Raw genomic sequence first — 27,270 nt, 5'->3', positions numbered from 1 at the left:
CACCATACTTAACCCTAAGCAGCGTTTTACAATACGATACAAATGTGTGATATTATTTTTTGTGAGAGGTTTAAGATAAGAATAATTTGTTTAACAATGAACCTGCAGCAGTACACCCATGCAATGCTGGTTGATTCAAACAATAAGGTGAATTATTTGCGAATGTGAGTAAAGCAGATTAAAAATGCCAAATGTTGCAGCCTCACTGTCTCATCACCTGTTACTGGGAAGTAACGAGGAAGCGAAAAGGAAAAAACAGAGCTGCAATAAGGCTGGAGTAAAGAAAACCTAGTAAGTTTCACGTGTGAGTAATCACATAAATGTATGATGACTTAAATACAAAGTAAAGTTGGATATGGCAATTTTCAATGAATATTACTACTTAATATATTAATACTGCAGTATAATTGCTTGACAGTGTGCGCTTTGTGTGACATGTTTTTGAACAGAGGTGGATTGACGACTGCTGTTTCACAACAGCGCAAGTCTCTATGGTTGAATTTTCCCCACAAGCACCTGGTTTCACCGAGGAGATTTCAAGTGTTTGAGGCCTGAGAAGATTTTTATCAGTCTTTAGCGGTGGAACTCGAAAGAGCAGGAAATCACCTAAGAGGCTCCAAAACTGGTGCCGATGCATGTAGAGGATATTACAACTTACTACACAGTTACTGTACATTGTGTTTGCTGTGTCTTTTTTGTCTCTTGGTTTTATTATATTAAAACCAAACGATCGTTCAGCCGAACAACGGATTATGAAACATGAACTGTCCAGCATGTAATGGATATTTTTTGGTAAATGTCAAAAAATAAATGAGTTGCTGTTGTATGGTACTTTATCCCTGTAACTTCCCTGACGAAAGTGTAGCAAGCAAGTAAAAAAATTGATGAAGAATCAGGGAGAAAAAAAAAAAAGAAAAAAAATGGCGCCCAGCCCAGAACCAATTCCTAATAATTACTGAAAAAATCTTCTTGATCGTAAAACTGACACATATCTTTAGACTACAAGAAGCTCCACTGGACGAAAAAATGTATATTATACGAGACTCAAAACGGCGACATCTTTGTGGAGCTACATACGAATCCATCAAGACTACATGAATGGTGGAAAAAAAAAAGTCAGTGTATTTCCCAGACTTTTTTATCCCGCCGTTGTTACTGCAAATCTCTCGCCCATAAAAGTTTATGTTGGGGAAAAAAAAAAAAGAGAACAAACTAAAGCAACTGTTTTTACAAATAAACATTTAATAGTGCATCCCTAACAGAGTATGCCTTTTGCTTATTTGAATATTAAACCCATATAAATTTCCAGACAATAACTTAATTCAGCAAAAAATTTATGCACAATCTGTCTTTACTGAAAACAAAGATACAGGATGTAGACATATTAACGGCAACACCTGAGTATACAAAGCAATTCAACACAAAATACAGCAGAAAAAAAAGAAAAAGAAAAAAAAAGGTCACAGTGTTCAACCTCAACGCCTCTCTGAAGGTCTAACGAAGGTCATCTCAATGCTGGACTGTTACATTGGATTGCATTACACTCAACAGGTGTTGCGATGACTGTGTCCACTCCCGGTCGCGGTGTGTTCCGCCGCAGCGGTGTACACCGGTACACCTGTAATGCTGGACTGCGACCAGCAGAGGGAGGTCGGGCTCAAACGGCGAAACTTCCCGGTAACAGACGCCCAGTGCGGTTTGCAGTCTGGCTCGGCGGTGAACCTGTGCCGCCACCGCAGCGTCCGTCTTCCGGCAACAGCTTCCTCCGAGACATCATGAGTCCAGGTACCGGAAGGGGCCGCTGAGGTGGTTCCCGGCCAGACCGGCCCCCTTCAGACTGGGGGGGCAGTGACTCACTGCTCAGTAGCTTTACTCAAGGATCGTACGGTCACATTTGCAAAAGAGGTCAATAACGGCTGTACTCGTCCGTTGCCGTGACGATGACGTCCATCCAGATGCGCATGGATACTGCGTTGGAGGCCACTAGAAAGAAAAGGCGGTCGTACGTCTTCACGCAGAACGTCAGACTGGGCCGCGGGGACTGAGGAGAAGGGACACACAGTGATGGTGTGATAAGTCACGAAGAAGGAGCAGCTTTTTAAACGTGACCCCCCCCCCCCCATGATGGTGATCGATTCGTTCAAAATGTTATAAAATAAAAATAAAAAAAATTACTAAATTTGTTACGATTGTTCACTTGAAGCTTTTTAAGTTGGCTCTCGCACTTTACTTTCCTCAGAGGGAGAAAAAACAGTCTTTAGTCTTTCACTGGAAATCCAAATTGATTTTTATAAACAAACTACAGCACATTTCTCAGCTTGTTTTTTTCCAAGCACAACTAATTGTGTTAATCACGACTGCTCATTAGATGTTTCATACAAATTTAGACCAACATTAAAATGTCCTAAAGGCAAATTGTTCTGCTGATTTACTTGAGCAGCTATAACCGATCCACATTGAATACAAATAATGGGGTCTTTCCGTGGTGTACTTTGAACCTATGGTGTCATGTGACACCTTTTTTCAAGATCTGAGACCTGCCAGCAGCAAATAAAGCTCTACTCAACAGTACTAGTGTTACCTGAGACCCCTCTTTGATTTGCAATACTTAAGGGGGGTTTATTTGTGTTGTTAATCCTGTGCAAATCTGGCAGGTCTATAATCTACCCAACTGACCCATTTGGAGATGGAGCAAACTCAAGTCAGCATAACAAACCTCATGTCATGTAAACACGTGGCAATAAACAGACACGTGGGGCCGGAATTCCCACTGTTGAAACGGTGCTTCAATTTCAGGTGGCATAGAAAAGATGAAAGATTACAGCCCTCTCACCTGTTTCCTGATTTAAAACAATATCTTTCACAGTACGTTCAACGGCGGCCATGCATGTTAGTGCTGAAAACACATTGCGCAAAAAGGCGCCTTTCAGTGTTTCAATAGATTTTTGGGACTCATGACTGGGATACACCAGCCTGTGGCTCACATATAAGACTCCAGGCTTCAGACCCTTTTCACGATGACAAAGACCGTGTGGCCTGAAGCCCAGTTTAAACTGCATTTATCAAACGGTTTCCTTTGTGGATTCAAAGTCTAGGGATCTGGCAGAGACTCTCAGTTGGACGAAACGCCCGGCAAGACTTTAAGCCACTTTGTGTACTGTATGAGAACTCACGGATGTGGCTGTTCGCAGATGGTCGTAGTAAACTTCTTCTATGGCCTGGAAGTAGATGACTCCCTTAAGCTTTCTCTCATCACAATCTGCAGCAAAGGGAGTAGCAAGTTAACAAACTCAATCGATCTAATCAATTCATAAAGGTTATTACTACCCTGCGACTTTATTATGAATTAAAAATAGATTCATTATCATTGTAAGTCCTCTTTGTTCCTCCACTGTATATAGTGGTTGCATGTACTTAAATAAAATTCTTAAACTACTATTTAAGTTGCTTTCTCTTAATGCAAAAGACATGGAGACATGGTGGCTGGAAAACAATGTTATTGATGCAATATTATCTTAAAACATGCCTGACAAGCTTACGTTCATGCAAACAAGCAGTCACTGTGTGCACACACCAGCCCTCCAGCTAGTCTAACCTGTATAATAGGCTAGTCTTCTGTGGTCTGTGTCGAACAGGAACCATCTCTTCTTCCAGGTCTTGACCCTCCCCCCTCGTTTGGTCAGGAAGCCCGCACAGCGCCGAGACGTCAGCCTCAGGTCTGTGCAGCCGGCCACCCCGTGACCCAGAGACTCCACGTGAGCCCGGAGGTCAAAGTTCGGAGAGAGGAAGAGGGGCGGGCTGCGCTGCTGCAGAGACAAACGGAGTTTAAATGTGGTGGAAAAGAGTCGCTCCGTTTTTCATGGAACGTGAGGAAGCATTATTAGCATTCAGGGTCCTTTTATCATGGTTACACTTGTTTTTGAGTCTCTGACAGGGCCTTCCGGGATCAAATGATAAAAGTTTGACTGTACTGGATCACGATACTGGACATGTCTGTTTGGCCCAAAAAGATCTGTCGTGCTTTTCTTGTACATCTACTTGAATGGGTATCTGCTTTACCATTTTCCTGGTTCCCCAACACGACAGATTTAATTTAATATTTCTGATACCGTTCACAGATAATGAGTGACCAGTGATAAGGGTTAAAGGTGCAAAAGCATAACAGCACAAGAAACGCAGAAAACAGAAAAGCGCTGTGCTAAAAAAATGGGCACTTTGTCCGTTTTACCTATCGAAGTGAATTTAACCTGTGAAAACAGATATAATATCTTGTGGTGGTTGTGGAGGGATCTCATCAGGTCTAAGAAAAATACCCTACTGACATCTCTTGGTTAACAGAAAGCCTGTGTTGAGAAACTGAGAAGAGTTTGAAAGACATGGGTGTTTACCTGGCATCGAGACTCTAAAGGCACAGGCTGTATAGTTGCCTTATGGGAAATGTAGCATACAGTGTTTTCGGAGCTTGACCAAAATTAGAGACTAAAAGTTAGGCTACCTCAGTCTCTGTTGCCTCTATTTAAAATATTCTTTTTTAATCCATCTCCTGCCACTGCAGCTCTAAATCACTGCACAGACAGAAATCTCTCATCTGAACTAACCAGAACTGTGGCTGAAATGTTTGTGATCACTCACAGTAAAAGGCTGACTGAGAAACTATGTTTCAGGGGCCTCTAACCCTGCCTCACGGCTGTCGTTTCATACGTACCTCGGGCAAGTTTGGGGGGGGGCTGTCCTTTGGTTGCTCCTTTGGTTCTGGTTCTGGCCTGTGTGGGGTTTCTGGCTCCAGTGATTCTGTTCTGGAAGAGTTTAGCTCTCCCCGTCTTCTCTCCTCCAACAACAACCGCCGTCGCTCTTCCTGCATGCATGAATCATTGAAAATGATTAGCCATCTTCCAAAATACGCGACGACCCCCTTTTAGGTTAACAAATTTAAATGATGATGCTGCACTAAAAGTTACATGTACAGTGACTCCTTTATATATGCATCCATATTTTATTTCCCCCTTCCAGTTTCAAACTCCACAGAAACCCAAGTACACATTTTTCGGTGTGGGCATTTCCCAATGCTGCAAACAGGCATTACACACATCCACGCATCTGCTGGCAGCTTTCTCGGAGCATCATGTGCGAGCCGAGTGGTTGTCAGTGATCAGGCAGCCATGCCTAATGCAGTGAGTGTGTTGCGGGTGATTAGAGGTGCCAGCTAGTGTTTCCCACGACAGGTGACTCACCCTCTCCCTGAGCAGCCTCTCCCTCTCTGCCTTGGCTTCCCTCAGTTTCTTCTCGATCTCCACAAGATCCAAAAGGCAGGGGCTGTGAGGGGAAGAGGAGTTATATTCACTACTGACGGGAACAGAATCGACGAATTGGTCAAATAAAGTGAAAAAATATAAAACATCATCGATGAGCATTCAGTCATTTACGCCAACATTTCCTCTTTACAAAACAAGCACGAGTTGCATTTTTGCACTTTACTTTGCATTGACTCTACATTTGCACCGGTTGTATTTGTTACACTATTTGTACTGATGTTTATTTACATATGACCTTATCTTATACTGCTGTGAAAACTTATACTGCGTTCACTGTAAAATGTATACTACTCCTCCCGATGAATGGTTCCTCTGGTTGACCTGTCACACGTGTGTGCACAAAGTAATAACTGACATTTCAGGTGTGCTCCCTCTTAGTTTTACCTCCAAATGAAGGGCTTTAGATAATCGGGTTAAAATCTTGGCTTGTTTAATCCCTGTCTGAACATCTAACTGCTCATGTTTGTTGCCCTGTCAGACTTTGCTGCAGCAATGCTGCGTGTTTCCAGAGCTCAGCAATTACTTTGGTAAGTGCAATGTTATCATAACAAATGCGAATAGTGGCCAAAAGTACCAAAATATAACCTGAGTTGTAACACGCCAGAATTAATCATTAATATTAAGCACACCTTACATGAAGTGTGATCCTCATTTGTATTTGTATTCCGAAAAAAAAACACTTCAGCTACTCAAAATTTCTTAATTCTTTGAGCCAAGGCATAAAAGGCATAAACTACCCCAGTTACATTCCTGCCCCTGCTGTTCCACGTAAATTGTTAAGAAGTACCTCTTCAAACAAATTTAAAAAGAAGCCACTCCGCATGTCACTCTCACAAAAAGCGTTCATCAAACGAGGAGCAAAGTAACCGACCTGGCAGCGCGAGAGCTCGTCGCACTGTCGCACGGACTGAGGTGCCCGCCGCCGTTGCTGGTCCCAGGTCTGTGCCCACCGCCGTGTCCATTGCTGAGTCTATGGGAGGGAAGGGGCGAAGTGAAAGCCTCTGGCGCCTGGCTGTCTGGAAGCATTCTCACCAACGCTGAGAGAGGAAGGAGATAGAGAAAGACACAGGAGAACAACAGGAGCCGGTCAGCGCAAATGGCTTCACATAGGGTGTGGCAAGTGGTGACAAGTGTATCAAGACGATAAATCACATTAGATCAAGGATATTAAGTTACAGCATTCAAGAACAGATTACTGTTAGTGAAGGTGAGGTGGAGGACATACCTGGCAACACCTCGACATGACCGTGCAGATCAGGCTACTCTGCACTTTGGTGACAGATAGGTGTTTGTGAAAAAGAGATACTACTGAGGAGATTTTAGGCTTGAGTATGGGGGCGCTTCTCTAACTCATCCGGTCCGTACAGGTAAATCCTGCTTTCTACATACGTAACAACAACCTGCCGACTCTACTGACACGCCTCTGGTTTGACTAAAAGGGGAGGGAACTGAACAAACAGTCAGACAAAACGAGGACATGAGTGCGGAGAGAGAGTGTTTATTGTTCTATATCACGGTGCTCTCAGCTTAGGCAAATCAAGGGCACAATAGAAAATAGAAAGAGAGAGCCAGCGATGGCTCACCATGTGCTGAGACCGGCCTGTCGTTGAGTTTGTTGTTGCGATGCGAGCTCCGTCTTCTGGGCAAACTGGCAGATTCTTTGCAAGGCTCCTTCAGAATAAGAGAAAAGAGTGGACATGTGGACTGTGTGAGAAAAAAAATTTCATCTACATCTCAAAACTTTGTAAACTTTGAAAAGATTAGTATCTCGTAAGAGAATTAATCAACTATTATGATAATCAAGGGATTGTTTAAGTACATTTTTAAGCACAAATACTAAAAACTCATTGAAATATTTGCTTGTTTTCTTAGTCTTCTATGATAGTATCTTTGAGTTTTGTACTAGTGGATGGAGAAAACAAGACATCTGACGACGTAATCTTCAACTCCGGGAAATTGTGATAGACATTGATGATTGATAAAATAATCTACAAAAATATTCCCCAGATCAATCGATAATGAAAATAAGTGTAAATTGCAGCCCTGCTATAAATAAATGCTGTTTCCATGACGACAGGTTGCATACCTGAGGGGGCTTGTGAACGGTCAGAGGGGAAAGTGACATCATGCAGGGGGCAGAGCCGGTGACGTTCAACCAATCAGTGAGCGGCTTCTTTTCTTTGTGAACCTGTAGGAGAAGATTCAATTTCAGTTGAAATTCAGCGACATCGCTTCGATGAAAAAGTGGCTGCAGGGAACAAACACTGACGGCTTAGGTGAACTGTAGCGGCGGGGACGAAGACGAACACAGTGACTGCCGAAAGCTGCGGCGTTGGACGTATCGCAACTGGCTGAGAATGAAATCGCCGCTTCCATGATGGATCGTAATGAGTTAAAAAAAATGATCATTGCCTCACTATCTTTCCCTCCAACCCTCCCTCCACGCTTGACTCACAAACACATGAGCAATTCAGTCGCCGCATGCAGTCCAGTGTTTAACCCTTATCTGTCTCTCTCCCCACTCTACCCTACTGCTTGCCCACAGGGGATTTGTGGACAGTGAAGACTTAAAAGCTTTTATGCAACAGTTCTCTCCAATATTCAGTACATATCTAAGACAAAAAATCTGAACAAAAGCTTCCAGTGTCCCTTGTTGCCACAGTGAGATCCAATCAGAATCATTTTTCCAAAACTATCCACTTTACAAGTCATTTTCTCTCGGACACAATGGGCTCTCGCCGTTAAAGTTTACTACACATCACATGTAAGCCACATCCTGCACACAGTCATATTGTAGTCATACACACTTGGTCATGTTGTCTGACACTGTCTGGTCCTGCTCTCCTCCTCTGTACTGCCACTCCCTTCTGCCCTCCCTCCAGCTGTATCTATTCTGTCATTTAGAGGAGCAGATGAACTAAACATTGAGGCAGTTTCCTGACAAAACACCCGTTTGACGCCCGTTAGCCATGCAGATCATTTTGAGTGCATTTTTTTGTAGCTTACCACTCGCCGCAAGGATGTGAAACTTCTCCCAGCTCTCCTTCTCTCCCTCTCACACATCCACACACACTCACATGTACATACACATTCACAAACGCAGCACCCTCCCTCACGCTGTTTACTCCTCCCTCTATCCCTTCCCTCCCTCCCTCCCTCCAGCTTGAGTTAACCTCTCTCCCTCCCTCTCTCTCTCTCTCCCTCTCTCTCTCCATGTCTGATTTCCTTTTCCTTCATTCACATCTTGGCTCGTCCTCATTTTAACTGGTGCGGTCACAAGTCTGATCAAAGGAAAACCACTGGCTGTGTGACAAAGCCAGTTTAATCAGTGACTGAGTAAATCACATAATTCGGAACATCAAGTATTCATAATAAACACTGATAACACAGTGTGTGGGCTGTCATCAAATTTTTAGCCTACTAACAGTCGTTGCATGTCTTTGATAAAACTGAACCGGAGATATAGTTGAAAAGACAGTGTCCAGAAGTCGAATCACTATCCACCTCACAGCAAATTTGCGATGAGGACTATGTGGTGCATTGGATGGCAAAAATCAAAAAGTAATTTTGGACACTACTCAGATCCTTCTTCTACTCAAGCAAAAATCTACATTCCCTCTGGATGGTACTCAGACCCACTTCACTTTTTTCAGACTTTATTGTGTGGCATATTTAATTGTAAATCTATAATAATTTTTTCCTCATCGATCGACACTCAACAACCCATAATGACAATTATTAAAATGAAAGCAAACAGGCCGGTTTGCACCTGATCAATTTGGAGTGCCACAGTCATTCTTTGCAAACATTTCTAAAAACAAGTTTTCACATTGTAATCATGGGTTACTGGGTGTAGGTGGATGGGCGATAATGGCAATTTTATCCATCCAAAATTAAATATACAACACAGTAGAGTGCGCAAAAGCGGAAGGAGTCTGAATACTTTCTGGAGCCACTGTAAATTTACCTTTTTTTCTGTTTGCAAGATGTATTGAGGTAGATAGGGTGTATCCTGGGTAGTGACCGTTGACTGTTCACTACTTTTTATGTCGAATTGTGGGAAGATTTAAGTCAGGACCCTTTTGAACACAATATGATTAATCTCAAGAGGCTCATCCTGCAAAGAATACAATGTGTCCAAGTTTGCTATATAGGGTATATTACTACTAACAGCTTCAGTTAAGTACTAAGAATGAAATACCGTCATACCTGTTTCAGTAGGTTAGCTCATTAGCACACCTGATCGATATACCCTGATTAGTTAGCTTGCTAAAAAACTTTTTTTGGCCACTTGAGGGCAGCGCAACTAGCTTACATAATATCACCTCGTAAAGTTGATATGGCAAACTTGTTAGCAAACAATTGCCTATTTACGCGTCCTACAGACAGGGAGCAACATTAGCAGTAATTTGGAGCTTGGTCTCCAGCCATCTGCTGAATTTAAGCCCAGTATTCTCTCTTTTCTAGCTCCATTTTGGTCTCCCACCAACTACTCAGGGAAATATCTGACTCTTTAGCTGCTAAATACTCCACTATGGTCATCAGCTAGTCGCTGACTTTGCAAGTCTGCTGTTTGGTGCTGAGAAGGTAGTGTACGGAGAGTTTATTAGAGCTTTTATGCTTAAATAAAAGCTCCCTGCTGTGATTCAAACTGAGGTCGATGAGAGCGTCGAGAGTGAACCACAACAGTTTTGAGTTCACTTGCGGGACATAAAACCAAAACAAGATCTTAAAATGCTCCACAGAGCTGAGGGTAACTGTAGAGTTGTGCGATACATTTCCTTGGGTTCGTCACTACGGGAAACACCTTTTACGTGACGCATAGAGATTTAGCTGGTAAAAATCTGCACTCCTCAAAAAAAAAAAAAAAAAAAGGCTCTTGAACTTTTCCGCTTGGAATTAGGAATTATTCACCTATCCCACTCGCAAGTGTTTAGCTGTGTCCAAAATCATTCCCTTGTTCACTCATTCACTACTCCATATATGATAAACCCTCAATAGACTCATTACTTATTAGATTTCTTACACTAGGGGACAATATACAGCATAAATGTTAAACTAAATGGGGAGTGATTTGAGACATTGGCTTTGAAAATGCAAAAATTTGGGATACGTCACAATTATTTTCAATAAGGTCACTCACTTAGTAAACTTAGTAAATAGTTTACTCTCGCCGAGCAGAAAATTAGCATTTTGCAGAATCACTGACAGGTGTAGTATCGTGTTAATAAAACATGTACACATTTATCTAAGGTGAAGCGTTTGTTCCATTGTGGACATTTTTGAGGGCAGCATGTAGTGATTACATTTTATACCAATAATTCTGACACTCAAAAAAAAAAAGTCAGAATGTAAATATTGTGCCCTAGGTAGCAATCAGCGGTTGATTTCTTACACGGCCACCATCTTCGGTAATAAGTGCAGGTTCGCTTCTTTTTGCAGAATTCAAATGGTGTTTCCACGCTAAATCAAATATCATTGAAAGACTAATGAATGAAAAACCACCATAATAAAAAAACAAAAAAATATTAGTGTTTGTTGTTAAGTATTGATGGTCCAAAATACTACCAATCTTTCTTACCATTTGAGTTGTGTGGATGAGTTCTCTCTTCTCTTTCCTCAAGGCATTCAGGTCCTTCTCTTTCTCCCTCTCCATCTCCTTCAGCTCTCTCTCTAACTGCTGGACTCGCTCCTGACAATTCAGAACATAATTCCCGTCAGCATGGACTGCCATCTGGTTTCTTCTCCTCAAAAAAAAAAAAAAAGTCACGGGCTGTAGCCGATACTTTATTTTTTCATTATGCTGTTGGGTAAATATACCTGATGTGACCGCGTATGTGTTGCGTGAGTAAATGCAGGGCCCTGAGTCAAGTCGATCTCTTTGCCCGAGGCACAATGCAAATCAAACGTCCACTTTGCAAGTTAATGAGAGGCATGGGAGAGACATGGGCTGCTATCAAATATGCACCTTAGGACAGCAAATGTGACACAGTGAGAAACAGGCCGACAGACAGGGGGTTTAGAGATGAGCTGTCACCGGCAGCGAGGCCACACTGCAGCTGAGTCAACCACCATCCCTGTCAAACAATCCCTCTCTTCATTTCTGCACTCCTCCTCTTACATATTCCAGCCAACTGGTCAGCAATTCGATACCATTTACATCATCTATCGTTTGTGTATATTTATACGTTTCTTTGGAATCTGACACGGAACTTGTTATGTCAGAATGTAAACAAAAATCACAGGTTTAAAAGATTTCACAGTTGCCCTCACTTGCTATTATAAAAGACTTGGGAACAGTGGCAGCTTCAGAAATAATTTAGATGCACGAGTTTAAAGAGGCGTTCCGCTGGCCCTTGGAGTCATTTCATGAGAGAATGACCACTTGCCCTCTGGCAATAGAACTTTTTCAACAAAGCTTCTGTTAGCATTCATTGCCCACCTCTAGACTGACGTATCTCAGCTACTATAGCCATGAAATGTTATGCAAACGTGCATGGTCCCCAGGGGATGGATCCCTTTGACTTTGGTGATCCCCTGACTTATATTTTGTCACCACCATGAGCTTGACCACTGTGGTTTCGAGAGAAATATCTTGAACACTACTGGATGGGGTTGCCATGAAACTTTGATGGTACTCTGACTTTTCATCTAGCACCCATCATCAGTTTAAAATTTGTATTTGTCCTGCAGAACTAAATTTCCATCAGCTGTACTTTGTGTGGGGGGATGCTAATTAGCATGCTAACACGCTAAACTAAGATGGTGAACGAGGTAAACATTAAACTCTGTAAGACTCTTGGTGCCTTTCATACTGCAAAGAAAATTGTCAAAGAAATAATTCGCAACACTTTAACACCTAACGCATCCTCCTCCCCTCCTCCACATTTCAGAATCAGAAGCACCTGATCGTGACACCTTTTGTAAATATGACTTGACAACAGAGAAAATGTTGAAGTGAGCGTCATCACTGTCATGTTGAGTGGTTGTGTGCATAAACTTGTTTCTGAAGCTCAGTCACTGAATTAGAGATTGAAGAAAATATGTCCAAGGCAATAAATCACCTTTTAAACAAAGGACACAGTTGGGTGCCAGTGTTTCAACAGCTGTGGTTGTAAATTTAGCATTCGTCGCACAAGTGCCAACAAGATCTAGGCCTCTTCAAATTTCCACGGAAAATCCTGATCTGAAGAGTTTTACGTCCTCCCAGCTTGTTTCCATTTCTTGACTCTCTCCATCACAAAGCTGCAAAATGAATTATGAACAGAATTATCTTGGCTTCCGCAGTAAATCAGACTGAGATGGGTGCTATATTGTCTCTGTGCAGAGTCCCTGTTCTCGTGAGTCCATCAAGCCCCCCCCTATTCACCGATCAACTGCTGAATCACAGGCATTGGTTTCATGCATGTGTTCAACCAACATCTGCTCCCCAGTTGACTCTAAACTTAAGGCGGGTGTACTGTATGGGTAAATTATTTTTATTTGGTCAGATGATGGGGCCAAAGGGCAATATAGCTACTGTATTTTGTTACCAAAATAACAATGATAAATAACTGTAATCTCAATATTGAACAGAATAATCCTGATTATCTTTTTAGCCATGACTGCCTAGACTTTCTCCACAATTTCCCAAGTCCCATCGTCTGCTTTATCTTTCCATCTTCTCTACCGATGTCTCTTCTCCTCTGCTTTCCCTCTGTCTTGCTCTTCGATTCCTCTCTCACGGTGGCCTCTGATGTAATTATGCTGACTGCACAGAGTCATGTGACAGCGTCAGGGTCTTAACCTGCAATGACAACCGTGGACTGTGACGGGAAAGGAGAGTGTGTTGTGTGTGTACTTTCTTTCCAATCCTGACCTGCCATCTAATGTGGTGCTTAGTCCTTAATGAGCAGTAAGTAAATGACGACATTTTGTACTGTGCCAAGGCACAAAAATAATATCTGAGCAAGACTTATATCTTCGGTGATCAATGCCAACAACTCATCACCATAGGAGAAGCACAGGTTTGTGGCTTTAAAGTTCAGTTTCTGGTCTGCCCTCTCCTTTTTCTAACTATCCAAAGAAGAAAATGAATTTTAGCAAACTCCCAGTTAGAGGACGGTGCAACTTTAGCCTTAATAAATGCTGGACCTCTGCTCCGATGATTTTTCTTACTCGTCAGAGTCATGACTTATATATGATTTTTTTGTGACAATTGTTGGTCACAAATAATAGAGGTGGGAGGAAGCTGCAGATGGCTGGAGCAGAGGTTGATGCGCGTCATGGCTAATTAATGCCACAATATTATTCTTGGTTTTCTACACAAATAGCAAAAGAAACAAACTTTCATGAAGTCAAGAGATAGTTTTAGATAAGCTGAACATTTACCTTATCTTCTATTAAGATATAATAAATACATTGTGTATGTCCCTGGTGTGGTTACATTAACAGAAACACATTACAATGTAGAATAACCTGTTAAAAATGCACCACATGTCTATGACACAGTCCGAATAAAAACTGAGCTTTATGAACATCACTAATGGGATTTTTTTTGGCAAGTCTATTGTGCTGGGTTTCATTAGATTGCGGGGCGTTCCCATTACTTTGTCCACCTGCTCTAACTCTGACCTGACGTATCTGAATTGAAGGGAAGTTCGTGTGAATGTTAATCCCACGTTAACCGGCGAGGGCAAACAATCACACGAGGTGCATGACAGGCAAGATAAGATGCAAACACGTCAGAGAGCAGCTGTGAAATTCTCTGAAAACTTCCCTCCCGGTCATGTTGTTTACCTGCACTGTGCTGACCGCATGCTGCTGACGTGAGATTTCCTTTTCCATTTCCCTTTCATTCTCTCCCTCCTTCTCTTTGTCCGCCGCCGTGTCGTCCTCCTCATCCATGCCGCTCTCCCGCTCCAGAACACGAAACTCCCAGTCCTCAAAGGCCCGAACTGCTGCTTCCATCACCTCTTCCTCCTGCATTAAAGACAGAAAAAGCTTCTAACCAGTTCTATAACAGCCCTTGTTTTTATTTCAAGGGTTTAGTTCTAAAACTCTGGAAATCCATATAAGATTCGTAGAATCCATGAGTCATTACAAGTTACATGTGATCATTACAGTTGGCTAACAAAGTACTAAGCCTCTACTGTTTGTCCCCAGTAGTGTAGTACTGCAATGATTAGTCAATTAATTGATTAGTTGATTGACAGGAACTTATTTGCCACCTATTTTGATAACTGTTTAAGTCATTTTCAAGCAAAACTGCCAGACATTTTTGTGCCACATTTTTTAAAATTTGGTTGGCATCAATTCACTCATCAATTTGTGTGAAAATAGATTTAACTCCAAATTGCTACACCTTCATTTGACAAATGCTTTAACTGCTTTTAGTACTCAAACAGTATTATAAAACATACCTGATCCCTTGCACAAAAAATATATTATTGAGCAAAGAGGAGAAGACAGCTAAAAATTTAAAAGATAATCTACAGATGTTTACTTTCATGCCAGAAGGGTTTGTTGGCACCAGCATGCAGATGTTGTTTCAAGGTAGTGGCTCTCTCAGTATGAAATCAAAGGCTTGGGTACATCACTTACTTCATACAGAAAGAAGACGTCAAATTTTACATTTTTGTTATTCAGAAAACAACTTCTGGCAATTTGCATTTCATGGAACTTTGTCAGTATAAGCCCTGGTTTCAATGCTTTAATTCCTACCGAACCTGAGGAACGTTTTCAAATAGAGTCAAGACATGTCCAGTACATAAAAGTGCAAGCGAAAGTAAAAACTCATAAGCACATGTGCAACACATAACACATAAACCAGTATTCCATTTATGAGCCTCTGTGTCTCGCAAGTGGAATACCTGCTGTCTTTTTCTTGTGCAGTGTGTACATGATTCCTCTGTTTGTGTGCATCTGTGTGGTTTTCTGTGTGAAGCAATTTGTGCCAAACCTGTTTCCAAAATCTCTTTCAAATAAATCTGACATGTCACAACATAAAACTAACAGCCTGCTGCTGGTGGACTGCACCAAACCTGTCATTAAAACGCTGCTTTTAAAACAGCGCACCTTTCCTTTTTGTTCTGTCACATTCACAAAAAACAACACACATCCCTGTGTGCTTTGTGTGTGTATGTGTGTGTGTGTGTGTGTGTGTGTTCTTCTGGAACACTGACACATCTGGTTGAACAGGTACCGAACAATCCCACGTTGTGCTGCCAAAAAAACAACATTATGTATAGCAGTGAACACTCATGTCAACGTGTCAGCGGACCTTGTATCTGAGAGACACTGCCATTTACCAAAACAGCAGGTATCAGTTGCAGTTTTGTGTTTCATTTGGATAGCTGCCACCGAGATGGGATCATTATATTTCAATAAAAAAAAACTCAGAAAGGTTAGATACTCCGCATGCAGAATGAATTATGAACAGAGAACTGCGAACTGTCAGTTAATTTTTGGGCCATGTGTGAAATCTTCGCTAGTAGAGTAACACCTTTACGTGCGTACGTACATAAGTGTGATTTATAACCCAAACCCTCTTACAGTAGGAAGCTGACACTAGTCATGTTTGTTCTGGTTTTGACTGGTAACTGAGTCACTTCTAATCTAATGGATTCTGTGTTTAGATTGCAACACCTTGCTAGTTTGATTACCACGATTTCTAGGAAGCTTATTTGTCAGGGTACAGCTGTACAGGCTGTGTCGGCAGTGTATGTTTGCGTTCAGTATATAATCATAAAAGAGTTTCCGGAGATGCACAGGCAATGATCATGAATCCTTCTCTGCTAGTTTTGTGGATGTTTTGATGAAGCTGAACTTTTTGGATCGTATGGTCTTCGCCCGAACAGTTTCTTTCTGCTGCCATTCATGCTGCGTTTCTGAAAATGCTACTCAGTCACTCACCTGTTGCAGCTGCAGGGTTAGCTGTTCTCTCTGGCTTTCTGGCTGACTGGGGATAAGTCTCTCCTTCTCCTCGCACCTCCTCCTCAGCTCCTCCACCCTGCGTCTCTCCTCTTCCAGACTCTCTCGCTCCTGCAGTAACAGGCATGGCGAGAAAAGCATGGTGGGGTGAAGCAAGAGTACAGTCATCACCGAATTTTCAAAAGCAAAACAAAAACTACTTGAAAAGAGAAAAAATAAGTCTAATTTAAAACCACGTTCACAGAGTTGGTTTGGGACAACTGGAGACATTTATCTTCAACCGGCTCCGTACTGGAGCCTGTAACATCCGACAATCATTTCATGGGAACTGACTTATCATTGGAAAGGATCTTGTGTTGATGTTAGTGGACCATTACCAGGCCCACACCTTTCAGTGGAATCCCATAAGCCTACTTTTTCTGTTGTGATTGCGAGCCCTACACTACACTAAGCCGTTAAATGTAACATCAACGCATAGTAGCCTTCATTGTCTCAAAGAAAGAAATTCAGTTGGTAATGTTTTGTCATGAGGACATGACATAGAAAAAAACACGTCTCACCTTTTGTCTGTCGGTGTGTCTGTGTTTCGCCTTTTGTCTGGCCTCGTGCTGTAGAGCCTGCAGCTTCTGCATGTGTCTGTGCAGCTGGTTCTTCTCCGTCTGCAGCTCGCCCTGCAGTAGGGCGATCTCCAGCTGCAGCTGAAAGGACAGGAGACACGACCGAGCTGAATCATACTGACCAGAGTTTGAGTAAGTCAGAGATATGCATTCCTTTACCGTGACGGCGGTGTTGTTTGGAAATGGCGTGGAGTTTTAAAAATGCAGACTTCAGCCGAGACACAATTGAAATCACTGTTTCCGTGAACACTCTGCCTTGGTTGTTAATTTGTTGCAGCAGTCATAGTGAAGAAAAAAACTTTAATAAAACCTGAACCACCTGTTGTGCAACAGATGGTAACATTTTCCCCTTATATATTCTTTAATTCATTCTAGGGCTGCAACCTGTGATTATTTTTCATTTTTTGTTTATCTTCTCAACTGATTGTCTACGAAATGTCATAAAACTGTGAAAAAAAGAGCTTGAGTCAGATCTTTAAATAGCTCATATATTTCCAAACAACAGTCCGAAACCCAAAGATATTCAATTACCTAACATTTATGCAAAAAATCAGCAGACGCTTGCACTTGACAAGCTGGAACCTGCAAGTATTCCATAAACTACTGATACTATTTGATTTATTTGAAAATAGCTGCCAGTACACTTTCTCTCATTCAACTCCATTTTCCATTGACTGACCTGATAAATCATTTAACCGTTTCAGCTCTCACATTGTTGTGGCAAATTGAGGACGATTAGATGTTTTTGGGCCAATCTGTGATTGGACAACAGTCGTCTGACAGTCTCACCTCAATCTTCAGTTCCTCCTTCTGTTGGTCGATCTCTGTGATTCGCTGTTGGAGCATTGAGGGCGATGGCAGGACCCTCAATGAGCCCACCTCCAGCTTTTTAATGCAGGACTGACAAAAAAGAATAATATAAAAGCAGACAAAGTCAGCAGATGCAACCTTCAAAGCAGTCACCAGTCTGGAAATGCGATGTGAATCATTGGTTTAAATGCTTGGAAGAAGATGCATCTTTCTTCTTACATGCAGGAGCTAAAAAAGCTGGTTTCACGTGCCACCACCGCCTCGTTTGACATGAACGAGCCTGGGAAGTGACTAAATCACCATCATCAACAGCCTCACTTACCCTCTCGCTCTCCGTGCTGCTACTCTCTGTATCCGACTCCGCCCCCGAGGAGGCGGGACTCTGACCTCCAGCCACTCTGGTGATCCACGGCGGCCGTAGCCCCTGCTGCCACTGGCTCCTGGGGCTCTCCATGTTATGTTGGGGCATTTTCTGAAAGCCAAGACAGGGGAGGCACTTCACGAGAGGTACAGAGCGGAGAGGGGGTCTGGCTGACTGTAGTGAATATCGTGGTAATCTAATCTGCTGCACGGTTGAAGGCGTTCGAAGGGTCAGGTGACATTTCACAGAGGGGATATCACAGCGGAGTAATACTGCAGTGTGCCAGTCATTGTTCGAAAGCCCTCTCTCACATCCCCGTTGTATATTTATATTTCTTTTAACCCACCCAAGGTCGTTTGTGGTTGTGTTTCAGGGTCTCTCTCCTAGCGAAGGACTCTCGGTGTGTGTCAGTGTGTCGACACGAGTGTGTTAAATAATAGTCTTTTCAGTTGGAGGCTTTTGTGCATCAGCAGAGAGACAGTAAATGAAAAGAACTAGAACAAACGGTGAAATACGACAATGAGTAATCGCCCGCAAAAATGTTGAAGAACATTGGCCCAGACTTTGAAGTACTTTTATGTTGTACTTTTTGTTCTGTCTGTCAGATTCATTGCAGTGCATTTACCAGAGCAAATATTATGATAGTGTTTGCACTTGTCTACATCAAAGTGCTTGTTAACATGTTAACATGTTAACCTAAAGGCCTATATTATCCTGGCCACTTTATTCTATTTCACCCTTTCACCCTCATCTGTGTGGTCTCTCCAGACAAAACCATGTATGCTAGCAGAAACTCGCGTGTGTGCACACACCAAAACCAATTTGTGGGAAAATACTTGATTCCTATTGTCCAACCTTTTCCCACCATCTTCCCCTCTCCCTCTGTGCCCTCCCTCTCTCCTTGTATCCAGACCTTATTAGGCTGCAGGGAATGCAGGCAGAGTGGAGGCACAGAGATAAATATACAGTGGGGATATGAGTGAGGGCTTCCAAACAACGACTGGCACACTGAAATCGAGACAGAGGGAGAAAGGGAGAGGGGGAGAGAAGGGGAGCCACGGACAGACAGAGGGAACAGAGAACGGCAGGAAGTGGAGTGTAAAATGTCAGAGGCCGGTGTCTTGCACAGCTTCAGAGAATTGTCCATGGATATAGAATACATTCATGTTCCTAGGAGATACATATTTCTCCTATATTTATAATTTTATGCTTGTAATTTTCAACTGCTACAGTCTGTCACATCACTGCTGAAGAATTAACGTTACTAGTCCATCATCCATACACTTGAATACCACGTGAAACAAAAAAAAAAGCTCTCATAATGAGGCTCTCATAAAGGGGAAAAGAAACCCATTAATGGGCCATGTCTCATGCAATTTTCCATAGTCTATGCAGTTAGAGTATATGATGCTGACACAGACTCCCATGACAAGAAAGCTATTTAAAAGTAACATTAATTGTACATGGAAATATATCTATTTTTAAAAAGAAAAAGCACTCACACCAAATAAATAGAGGTGTGCCCGATGCATCTGAAAAAATGCAACTTAGCTGCACTTCATCCACCAGGTTCCCTCTATGTAAAAATAACTTGCTAGCCAATCAGAAACAAGTATTTTCCAATTAAAAAGGGCCTTAAGGTCATGGAAAATACTTCACTGGCTGGCAAGTGGCAACAGACATGAAAAGGGACAATTTGATGCCCACAGCGCAATGGCTTAATAATATAAATGATTCTACAACACATACTATTTTCATTGTAAGACAGTTTTCAGTAAAACTGTAGAAGAAAATCTATCCATTAAATGACAAAAACTGCATAATATACAACTGAATGTTATAAAAGACAAAGTTTACAGACTAACACAGTCGTCTGTTCCTGTGTAAAAAGGTTGAACTGGCAGAAAGCAGAAGAGTTCAGAGGTCAAATGTCTGGTAAAGAAACCATGCATCTCTACTTCAGCATCCTAGGAGAACTTCTGACAATCAGCCGCCACATTAAAACCAGTTAAAACCAGTAACTGGTTTTAATGTTGTGCCTGGTCCGTGTAATACTGTATTGACCATTTGTCTTGCTCCTAATATTTACCTCCGCCAAGGCGGATGATTGTTTATTTGTCAGCAGGATAACACAAAAAGTACCGAAACCAATTTGCACTGAACTTTGTGGAGGGATGGGACATGGGCCAGGGAGGATCCGTTCAATTCTGGGGCGGATCCAGATCAGTTACTATGAATTTGAATTTTTTTTCTCTGTAGTCTGGTGTGTGTTGTTTGAAATTGGCCTTGGCGGAGGTCTACTGAGCACATTTTCTAGTTTGTGTTGTGGTGCTTTCTGAACTACTGCTCTCCACTTTTGGGGAAAAAAAAAAAAAAAGGCAGAGAGCTTCACACTGAGTTACATTATCATCCAAACAAACATTAGTGCAAGCATGTGCTATCTGACCTCCAGCTAAAGTCCGCTCAGATACACTGTCAACACAGCAGAGCCGAGAGAGAGACAGAGAGAGAGAGAGAGAGACGGAGAGAGAGAGACAGACAGACATTCAGGAGTAAAGTCCATGCTTTAGTGTTAACACAGTGGCTTGTCAAATTAACAAACAAAAGCCTAAACAAACACAATGCACTAACAAGAATGAGACAGTAAGAAGAGCACAAACTATAGATCAAAAGTCCACAGATGAAGAAAAAGAAAAAAAGAAGGCAAAGTTTAGCCTGAGAGCCACATCAAAACACAAAAAACTGTTTTGTGCCCAAAATAATTGGGCTTGATTGTGGGGAGGGGAGTGCCTCTGGAGAATAAGATAGCAGAGAGGGAATGAACGGAGATTCATCAAGTCTGCATGTGTTTGTGCACATGAGTTTTGTGTGCGTGGGGCTGTGTATGTGTTGTATAATGTAATGACCTCCCAAAGGTAACACGAGCCAAAACCCTCAACTCTCAAACTGATCCCAGAAGAATTCAGGACTCTTTGTATCAGTCTGCAATGCTAATTATCAGCCACAGATCAGCACTAACCAGCAACAGCTGACTCACCATAACACACACACTCACACACACGCATGCACGCACGCACGCATACAGGCGGGCCACTGTGAGAGAGTTATGTATGTTCAGCACCACAACAGCATGCTACTCGTGTCATATTATCTCACCATCGACTCACATCACCCAAGTCTTATCACACTTTCTTGAACTGCGAGGCTCCGCTGACGTTTCAGCCATCTCCGCCCATGTGACTTGTGTGTTTGATCTCAACTAATCCAGACAGAAGTCCGTCAATAAACAGTTCGTCTTCTGCTGCAAGAACTGACTTAATCCAGTAAATACAAACAAGACTAGACACTTGAATTTATGCACACGGTCTGTTTTAACTGTTTGCTGATGCAAAGATAGAAATCCCACAGTTTGCCAACTCACACAGATACTGACTTTATCAGGAACATTTCATTAGCTGCCCGGTTGTTTACTATTTAAAAAGGTGAGGTGACTAAATAAGACTTTTCGATGATCTTCCTTAACTCTGAAAGCACAGACAGTAAATTACAACTAGATCATTTACAAGATAATGACTCAACTTCTCTCATTTTTAAACAAGAAAAGCTCTGACAAAAAAAATGTTGGGTATAATTAAGGTATTACACAGTGTACCAAATGACATACGAAGGAAGCCTATTGGCGTGTCATAAGAACATGTCATAAAGAGGAAAATATGTCTTTGCAAAGTAGTAAAGTAGTACTAGTAGTAAATCTGTGATGTTCCCCGCTACGTCTCCGACCCAAGCTCAGATAACCCTGAAGAAACCATCAGGGTCATTTTTTCAGTCTTTGGAAGGCTTCCTGCGGAGCCAGCGAAGAAATCACAGAAGACATTATGCTGTTTTCATCACTGACTGTATATAAAGACGGACGACGCGTGTCCCCTTCCTCCCACTGTACAAAAATGAAGCGAAAATATTCCAGGTACGAGCGCTGCCATCTTGCCCTGGTGACGCCACTTGGAGCCAAAGTCTGCGCAGCAGTGGTGGGCGGGTTCGAGCCGCGGTATCGAGGGCCCGCCCATGCACCCGCCCGCGAGCACACACATAGCTGTCAATGATGATGTCACACGCCCTTCTTATGGCATCAAATAACTAATTAAACCCAAACTTATGAAAAAAAAACACTTGAACGTACATCAGCGTGATAAGAACTACCTAAAATGACAGAAGCCATCTTTGGGAAAAATTTATGTGACTTTTTTAGTTCAGCCCATGTCCCATCCGAAGCCAGCCACCAATGGGGGCAATTGAGATGTTTTGGCTTCTCTTTGGGGGAGCTGTCATGTCGTCCATCTTTATATACAGTCATTGGTTTTGGTGGAGTGCCCCTTTAAGATGTGCCCCCCCTAAACAAACTGTACTACTGCCTTTGCAAAATGTTGGTATGTCGTCAGTATGTCTGTGACCCACTTGCACTAAAACCTTGGCCTAAGCGTATTTAAAGTTTGACTAATCTGTTCCCTGAAACATCACATAATGCAGCCCCCAAAAATCGCAGCAACAACACACAGTGGCACTTTAAAATGACCCCGTCCCTGTCAGGACCCCTTGTTGGTGAGTGGCTGAAAAGGAGAAAGTGGGGCCAAGCATTGTGTACTCAAAACCATAAAGTCAACGCTGACAACAGCCATATTCCACCGGCAACATACAGGACAAAAGAGGTCTGACGGTGGCATGCTCTGTGTGGGCGTGGATGTTGATTGCTGCCTGTCACTATGCATTGAGTGCAAGGGCACTATAGGGAAAACACGTCACACAGGGAGCGCGTGAGCAAACCTGCCCTGTGAAGAGGGGGGCAATGTACGATGCAGAGTTAATCAACAGAGGCCGGGCTTAGAGGTCGAGTCACTCTCAGCTCTCTCAAATCAATCACTACAGCTACAGTGACATTTCATTACAAATTAATGGAGTTTTTTTTCGTTTTTTGTTTTTTTACAATGAGTTTTTTTTTCAAGAATTGATTTTCAGTTTGAATAATCACAATAACAGTATCCCACCAGTCCACGTTAAGGTCTACGTTATTAATCTTTTTTGAACTCTCTTTTAATGAAAGACTGGAAAAAGTGGAAACTTTTTTTTTTTTTTTTTTTTTTTAACTGAATGAGTGGAAAGAGAACTGACCCATCTTTGACAGGGACTAATCTCTGGGTTACTGTGTACTACCAGTGTAAACACTGGACAGGCAATGTGTGTTAGCTCTGTGGGCTGAAGTGGAATCTCCAATTGAGAATGACTTATATCTCCAAAAGCTCCACTTTGTTTTCCATTGAATCCTGCACAGAGTCGATCACTTGTACTCACTTTATTTATGACATTACATCATCAGCTAAAATTCATACGCGCAAACAACACCTGTGTGGATTTTGCTTGAGGAAGGTCTACGGACTGAAAGAGAGAGAGAGAGAGAGAGAGATCAACGGTGTGTAGGGTTTTTTTTGGTTCTTTCACAGTCAGAGCTTCTGATTCGACAAACTTGTCTGTGAGGCTATAAGGCTCAAACATTCTCAGATTAGGGAGCTGTGAAATCAGTCATCCTCACCACAACATACATTCACTGTGACCTCGGTGTACTGTGCAAGTGCTGCATTAACCTAAACACAGCGGCGTGACACTGACCAGGGGGTTATCTACAATCCAGATGACGAAATGCTTCTTTAGTTTATGTAAGCGGTTGGCTCTCATCTGCAGAAGGCATAAGACCAAAACCGGCTATTAAGCCTTATGAACTAGCAGGATAAGTCACTTTTTTTTTTTTTTAAATGGCCACAATTACAGCCTGTGGCTTCAGTCAAACACACCAAATCTCCAGGCTTTTAAACCCTCTGTTCAGGAGCAGGCCTGACATCATCACATCAGTATCTTATGCACACAATGTTTCCAGAAAGTGTAAGTAATTTTCCTATTTTTATTGTCAAAGTAGGGACACAGAGGTCCCTCTTTTTGCCACTTTCTTGCTCTGGCTCTGTTACATTTTGGCTCTAATCAAAGAAAAAAACACTTAATTGTGGGTCTCAGTTTACAAGAATGAAAAACCTTTTGTTTTATGCTATACTATACCAGTTACGGCAAAGCACATGCTATGTGTGTAAATTTTTTGCTTCTTTAAAACAGATAAAACTGACATATTATGGACCCATCCTTACTTTTGGGCAAAGGGCACACTGCCATGTGACAGCTTAAATGCTGTGGACTACGCTGCGGGGGACCTCTGGACCTGCTGCATGTGGCTCCTGCCGGCTCCGCGCCGAGGAGCAGGAAGCCGTCATCGCAGTCCGAGTTTGGGAGCAGGAAGAGCAGGGGAGAGGAGGCCGCTTTGGCTGTCACGCAGCTGTCGCTGTGTTACCGCGTGTGACAAATCCTGCCCGACACCCGGGTGACAACGCATATTAGAAAAGCAATCACGCAGCTAGGTATGCTCAGTGTCACCTGCAAGAACATAGGAACAACGTAGGCCTATACATCCTGAATCAAGCAATTGACTGTAGTGAGTAAATGAATGAATCATGCTATAAAAAGAAAACGCTTTAGTACTGTAATAAAAAAAGCTAGCGGTAGTGGATATTGCATTTCTGGGCTCATTCTGTTGTTTTGTGGTCTATTTTCCTATGTTCCTGTGGAAAATTGGTTGGTGAGCTGATGTCAGTTTAAAGTGTTTTGCAGTTTACTACAACAGCAGCTTTTATAAGTAGAAGATTTCTCAGCGGTCTCCATCCTCAGTTGTACATGTCTGGCGTTAGTCCCACAGAATCAAATGTCAGACTCCTTTTCCAGATCTAGGGCTTAAAGATTAGGAGAAATCCAGTGTAGAGGAAGCTGATATACTGGTTTCTACACAACTAACTAGGCATGGACATTGTTTGAAAATTTTTAAACTGGTGCAGATGGGATTCAAATTTCTGCACTAATTCCAAATAAATACCTTTTTGAGACCTCGTTGTAAGAGATAAGAGCTCTTTTTCATTTAACAAAAGACAGAAACTTTCACAAAAACGTTAAATGTTAAAACACAAGCAGCCAAACAAGAGCTTTGCTTTAATAAAATCTAAAATGGTCTAAAATAGTGACAATCATGACTCAAATCAGGAACTATCTGATCAAAAAAGGAGTAAAGGAGACATCGGATGCCAGCTTTCAGTGCTTGACAGTTTTTTGTACTGTGGTCTCTGGACAAAATTTGGTCGAAACCAAAAAAAAAGTATTGAGTTTTAATGACCAGGATGCAGTGCAACCACAGCATTTGTGTCCGAATCGGTATCTTGTTCCACTTCAGCTGCCAACGTTATTGCCAGACGTTCACAAGTTCAGGTCTCCCTGAAGAATAGTGACATGGCACTCTGGGAAATGTAGGAGGCCAGCTGCAGGAAAGTGAGTACGTTTAAAAAAAAAAAAAAATTCTAATGGGCACTATTACACACTATTCTGTGACACTTATTGACTAGATGTGTAAACTAAAATGTGAATAATACCATGAATAACACATGAATAATACCGAGCCTTGTTAATGTTATTAGTGAGACCTGTGCTTTTCTTGCTAATGACAGGTCAAAATGTCTGCCGTGTGCAGCCCACGTGAAATGCACTGAATATCAGAGACAGAGAAATGTAAGAAAAGCTGGACTTCCTCATCTTTTAAGCCACATATCCATCTACCTCTAGGGCTTTATCTGGGGGCTACATATTAGAAAAATCTCAAAGTTGGAAAAAAAAAGAATGCACAGACGAAGGTATGATGTGAGAAAATCCCTCGGGGCACTTATCAGTTCCCGGCCGTCTACTGTGTGGAACTCCCAGCATCAGGACGGCTTCTGCTGCGCTGACCGAGATTCCTTTGGCCTGAGTAAATCTCTCGGAATTGTGATGCAAGAGAGAGTGATCCATTAATGAGAGCCGAGGACGCGGGGCTCAGACACAGATTTGTCCAGCGCCGGTCAAAGCAAGACGTGTGTGTGTGTGTGTGTTTTTGAGTGAGAGAGACAGAGGCAGAATAACTAAAGGCAGAACTCCCCAGACGGCAAACCCTCCCCACCCAGGGCAATCACTGCTCGCAGTCCTCCCGCAACCTGCACTCCCAACCACCCTGTTTACCCAGTATGGGCTGATGGAGGGGATAAAAAGGTGAGATTTCCCAGTGCCGCTGTAAACAAAAGGGGAATTTATGTAAACCGAGGTTACTGTCATGGGACAAGGTTTGACTGGGAAACGGCAATTTAGCCCTGAGAGAACGTTGCTTTGAATATCCTCACAGATAAGAGATGAATAATCTTAAGTATGTGTTTAGGCCACAGGATGGGATGAAAACTCGATGGTGTATGTATCAGAGAACCATGGCTATTTTAAGATCACAGCCAAAAAGAATTCACTTAGTTTCAAGCAAAAAAGGCCAGTTTTGCTTTTGAAAAATGCCTTCAGTTCCAGGAAGCTTTACTGTTTCCTCTTTAGTTATGAGCGCAGAAGCCTTAAAAAGAGGGACTCCAAACTCTCCCATACCAGGTAGCTCCAGTTACACGCACATTAACGTTAGGGCTTCCGTTTGAGCATATTTTGTTCCTGTGTGGGGAGTTTTTTTCTTTTCTTTTTTTCTTCTTTTTACCTGATATTTGCGACAGGAACTGTATAAGCTTTGTGTAAGAGGTCTGAGGGTCTCTGCTGATTTCGGGTTGCGAAAGAGAAGGAAAAGCGAATCGAAGAAAAACGTCCACCTCTTACCTGGAAAACTTGCTCCGACCTCAGCGACAAGAGCTCTGGGTCCTCCGGTCCATAACACGGTGGCGGAGCCGGACGAAATGAAGCGAAACGGAGTGACGGGGGGGGGAGAAACCCGCGAAACGTCACTTCGGGCCAACTTTCAGAGCGCTTTCATTTTCACACACGCACAAGTCAGGATCGCGCAAAAAGTTACTGCGAATTCACCGGTGGCTTTTTCTGCGAAGCCGGCGGAGTCGTTATCGCCGCTTTCTGGAGGGTTTGTTGTTTTGTTTTTTTTATCTTCACCTGGTTTGATTCAATCCCTCCCAGGACAAAAAAAAAAAAAAAGAAAGAAAGAAAAGAAGGCAGGTCAATGTGAGCGGCTCGTCGGCGTCGACAGGTGAGATTCAAATGAGAGCATGTGGAGCAGGGCGACGACGACGACGGAGGCGGGCACCGACTGATAAAAGCGGTTGGTTGTGTGGGGCATAAACGAAAGACCCGTGTCCCTTTTTTTTTGTTGCTCCCGTGC

The 27,270-nt window shown here is 42.5% G+C and overlaps 1 protein-coding gene across 2 annotated transcripts; it reads right to left on the bottom strand.

The window, feature by feature from the left end:
- Window positions 1-1,290: 1,290 nt before the first annotated feature.
- Window positions 1,291-27,077, bottom strand: phldb3 (pleckstrin homology-like domain, family B, member 3). 2 transcript variants are annotated; one of them, XM_040118811.1, is made up of 15 exons: window positions 26,760-27,076; window positions 17,973-18,122; window positions 17,630-17,740; window positions 16,784-16,921; window positions 16,206-16,334; window positions 14,091-14,273; window positions 10,894-11,004; window positions 7,399-7,500; window positions 6,896-6,983; window positions 6,184-6,349; window positions 5,232-5,313; window positions 4,706-4,855; window positions 3,596-3,806; window positions 3,174-3,259; window positions 1,291-2,041 (listed from the first exon to the last, which is right to left on the bottom strand). In XM_040118811.1, exons 2-15 carry the CDS (start codon window positions 18,117-18,119, stop codon window positions 1,907-1,909), a joined length of 1,839 nt encoding a protein of 612 aa, XP_039974745.1. In that variant the 5' UTR covers window positions 18,120-18,122; window positions 26,760-27,076; the 3' UTR covers window positions 1,291-1,906. The 2 variants fall into 2 exon arrangements, 1 of the variants encoding a protein (XP_039974745.1); XR_005706491.1 differs by lacking the exon at window positions 1,291-2,041 and having other exon boundaries at window positions 3,540-3,806; window positions 26,760-27,077.
- Between the last annotated feature and the right edge of the window lie 193 nt (window positions 27,078-27,270).

The sequence above is a fragment of the Xiphias gladius genome, chromosome 22, assembly GCF_016859285.1.
Source record: "Xiphias gladius isolate SHS-SW01 ecotype Sanya breed wild chromosome 22, ASM1685928v1, whole genome shotgun sequence".
Lineage (NCBI taxonomy): Eukaryota > Metazoa > Chordata > Actinopteri > Istiophoriformes > Xiphiidae > Xiphias > Xiphias gladius.
Note: the sequence above shows the minus strand (reverse complement) of the source record. Positions and strands in the feature narration are given on the sequence as shown.

Excerpts from the sequence above, each read along its gene's own strand:
- phldb3 (XM_040118811.1), bottom strand. The coding sequence starts at position 18,119 with ATGCCCCAACATAACATGGAGAGCCCCAGGAGCCAGTGGCAGCAGGGG. Across the intron at positions 17,741-17,972 it reads GCAGCACGGAGAGCGAGAGG|TCCTGCATTAAAAAGCTGGA; the intron begins GTAAGTGAGGCT and ends CTTTTTTGTCAG. Across the intron at positions 4,856-5,231 it reads AGAGGCTGCTCAGGGAGAGG|GAAGAGCGACGGCGGTTGTT; the intron begins GTGAGTCACCTG and ends TCATGCATGCAG.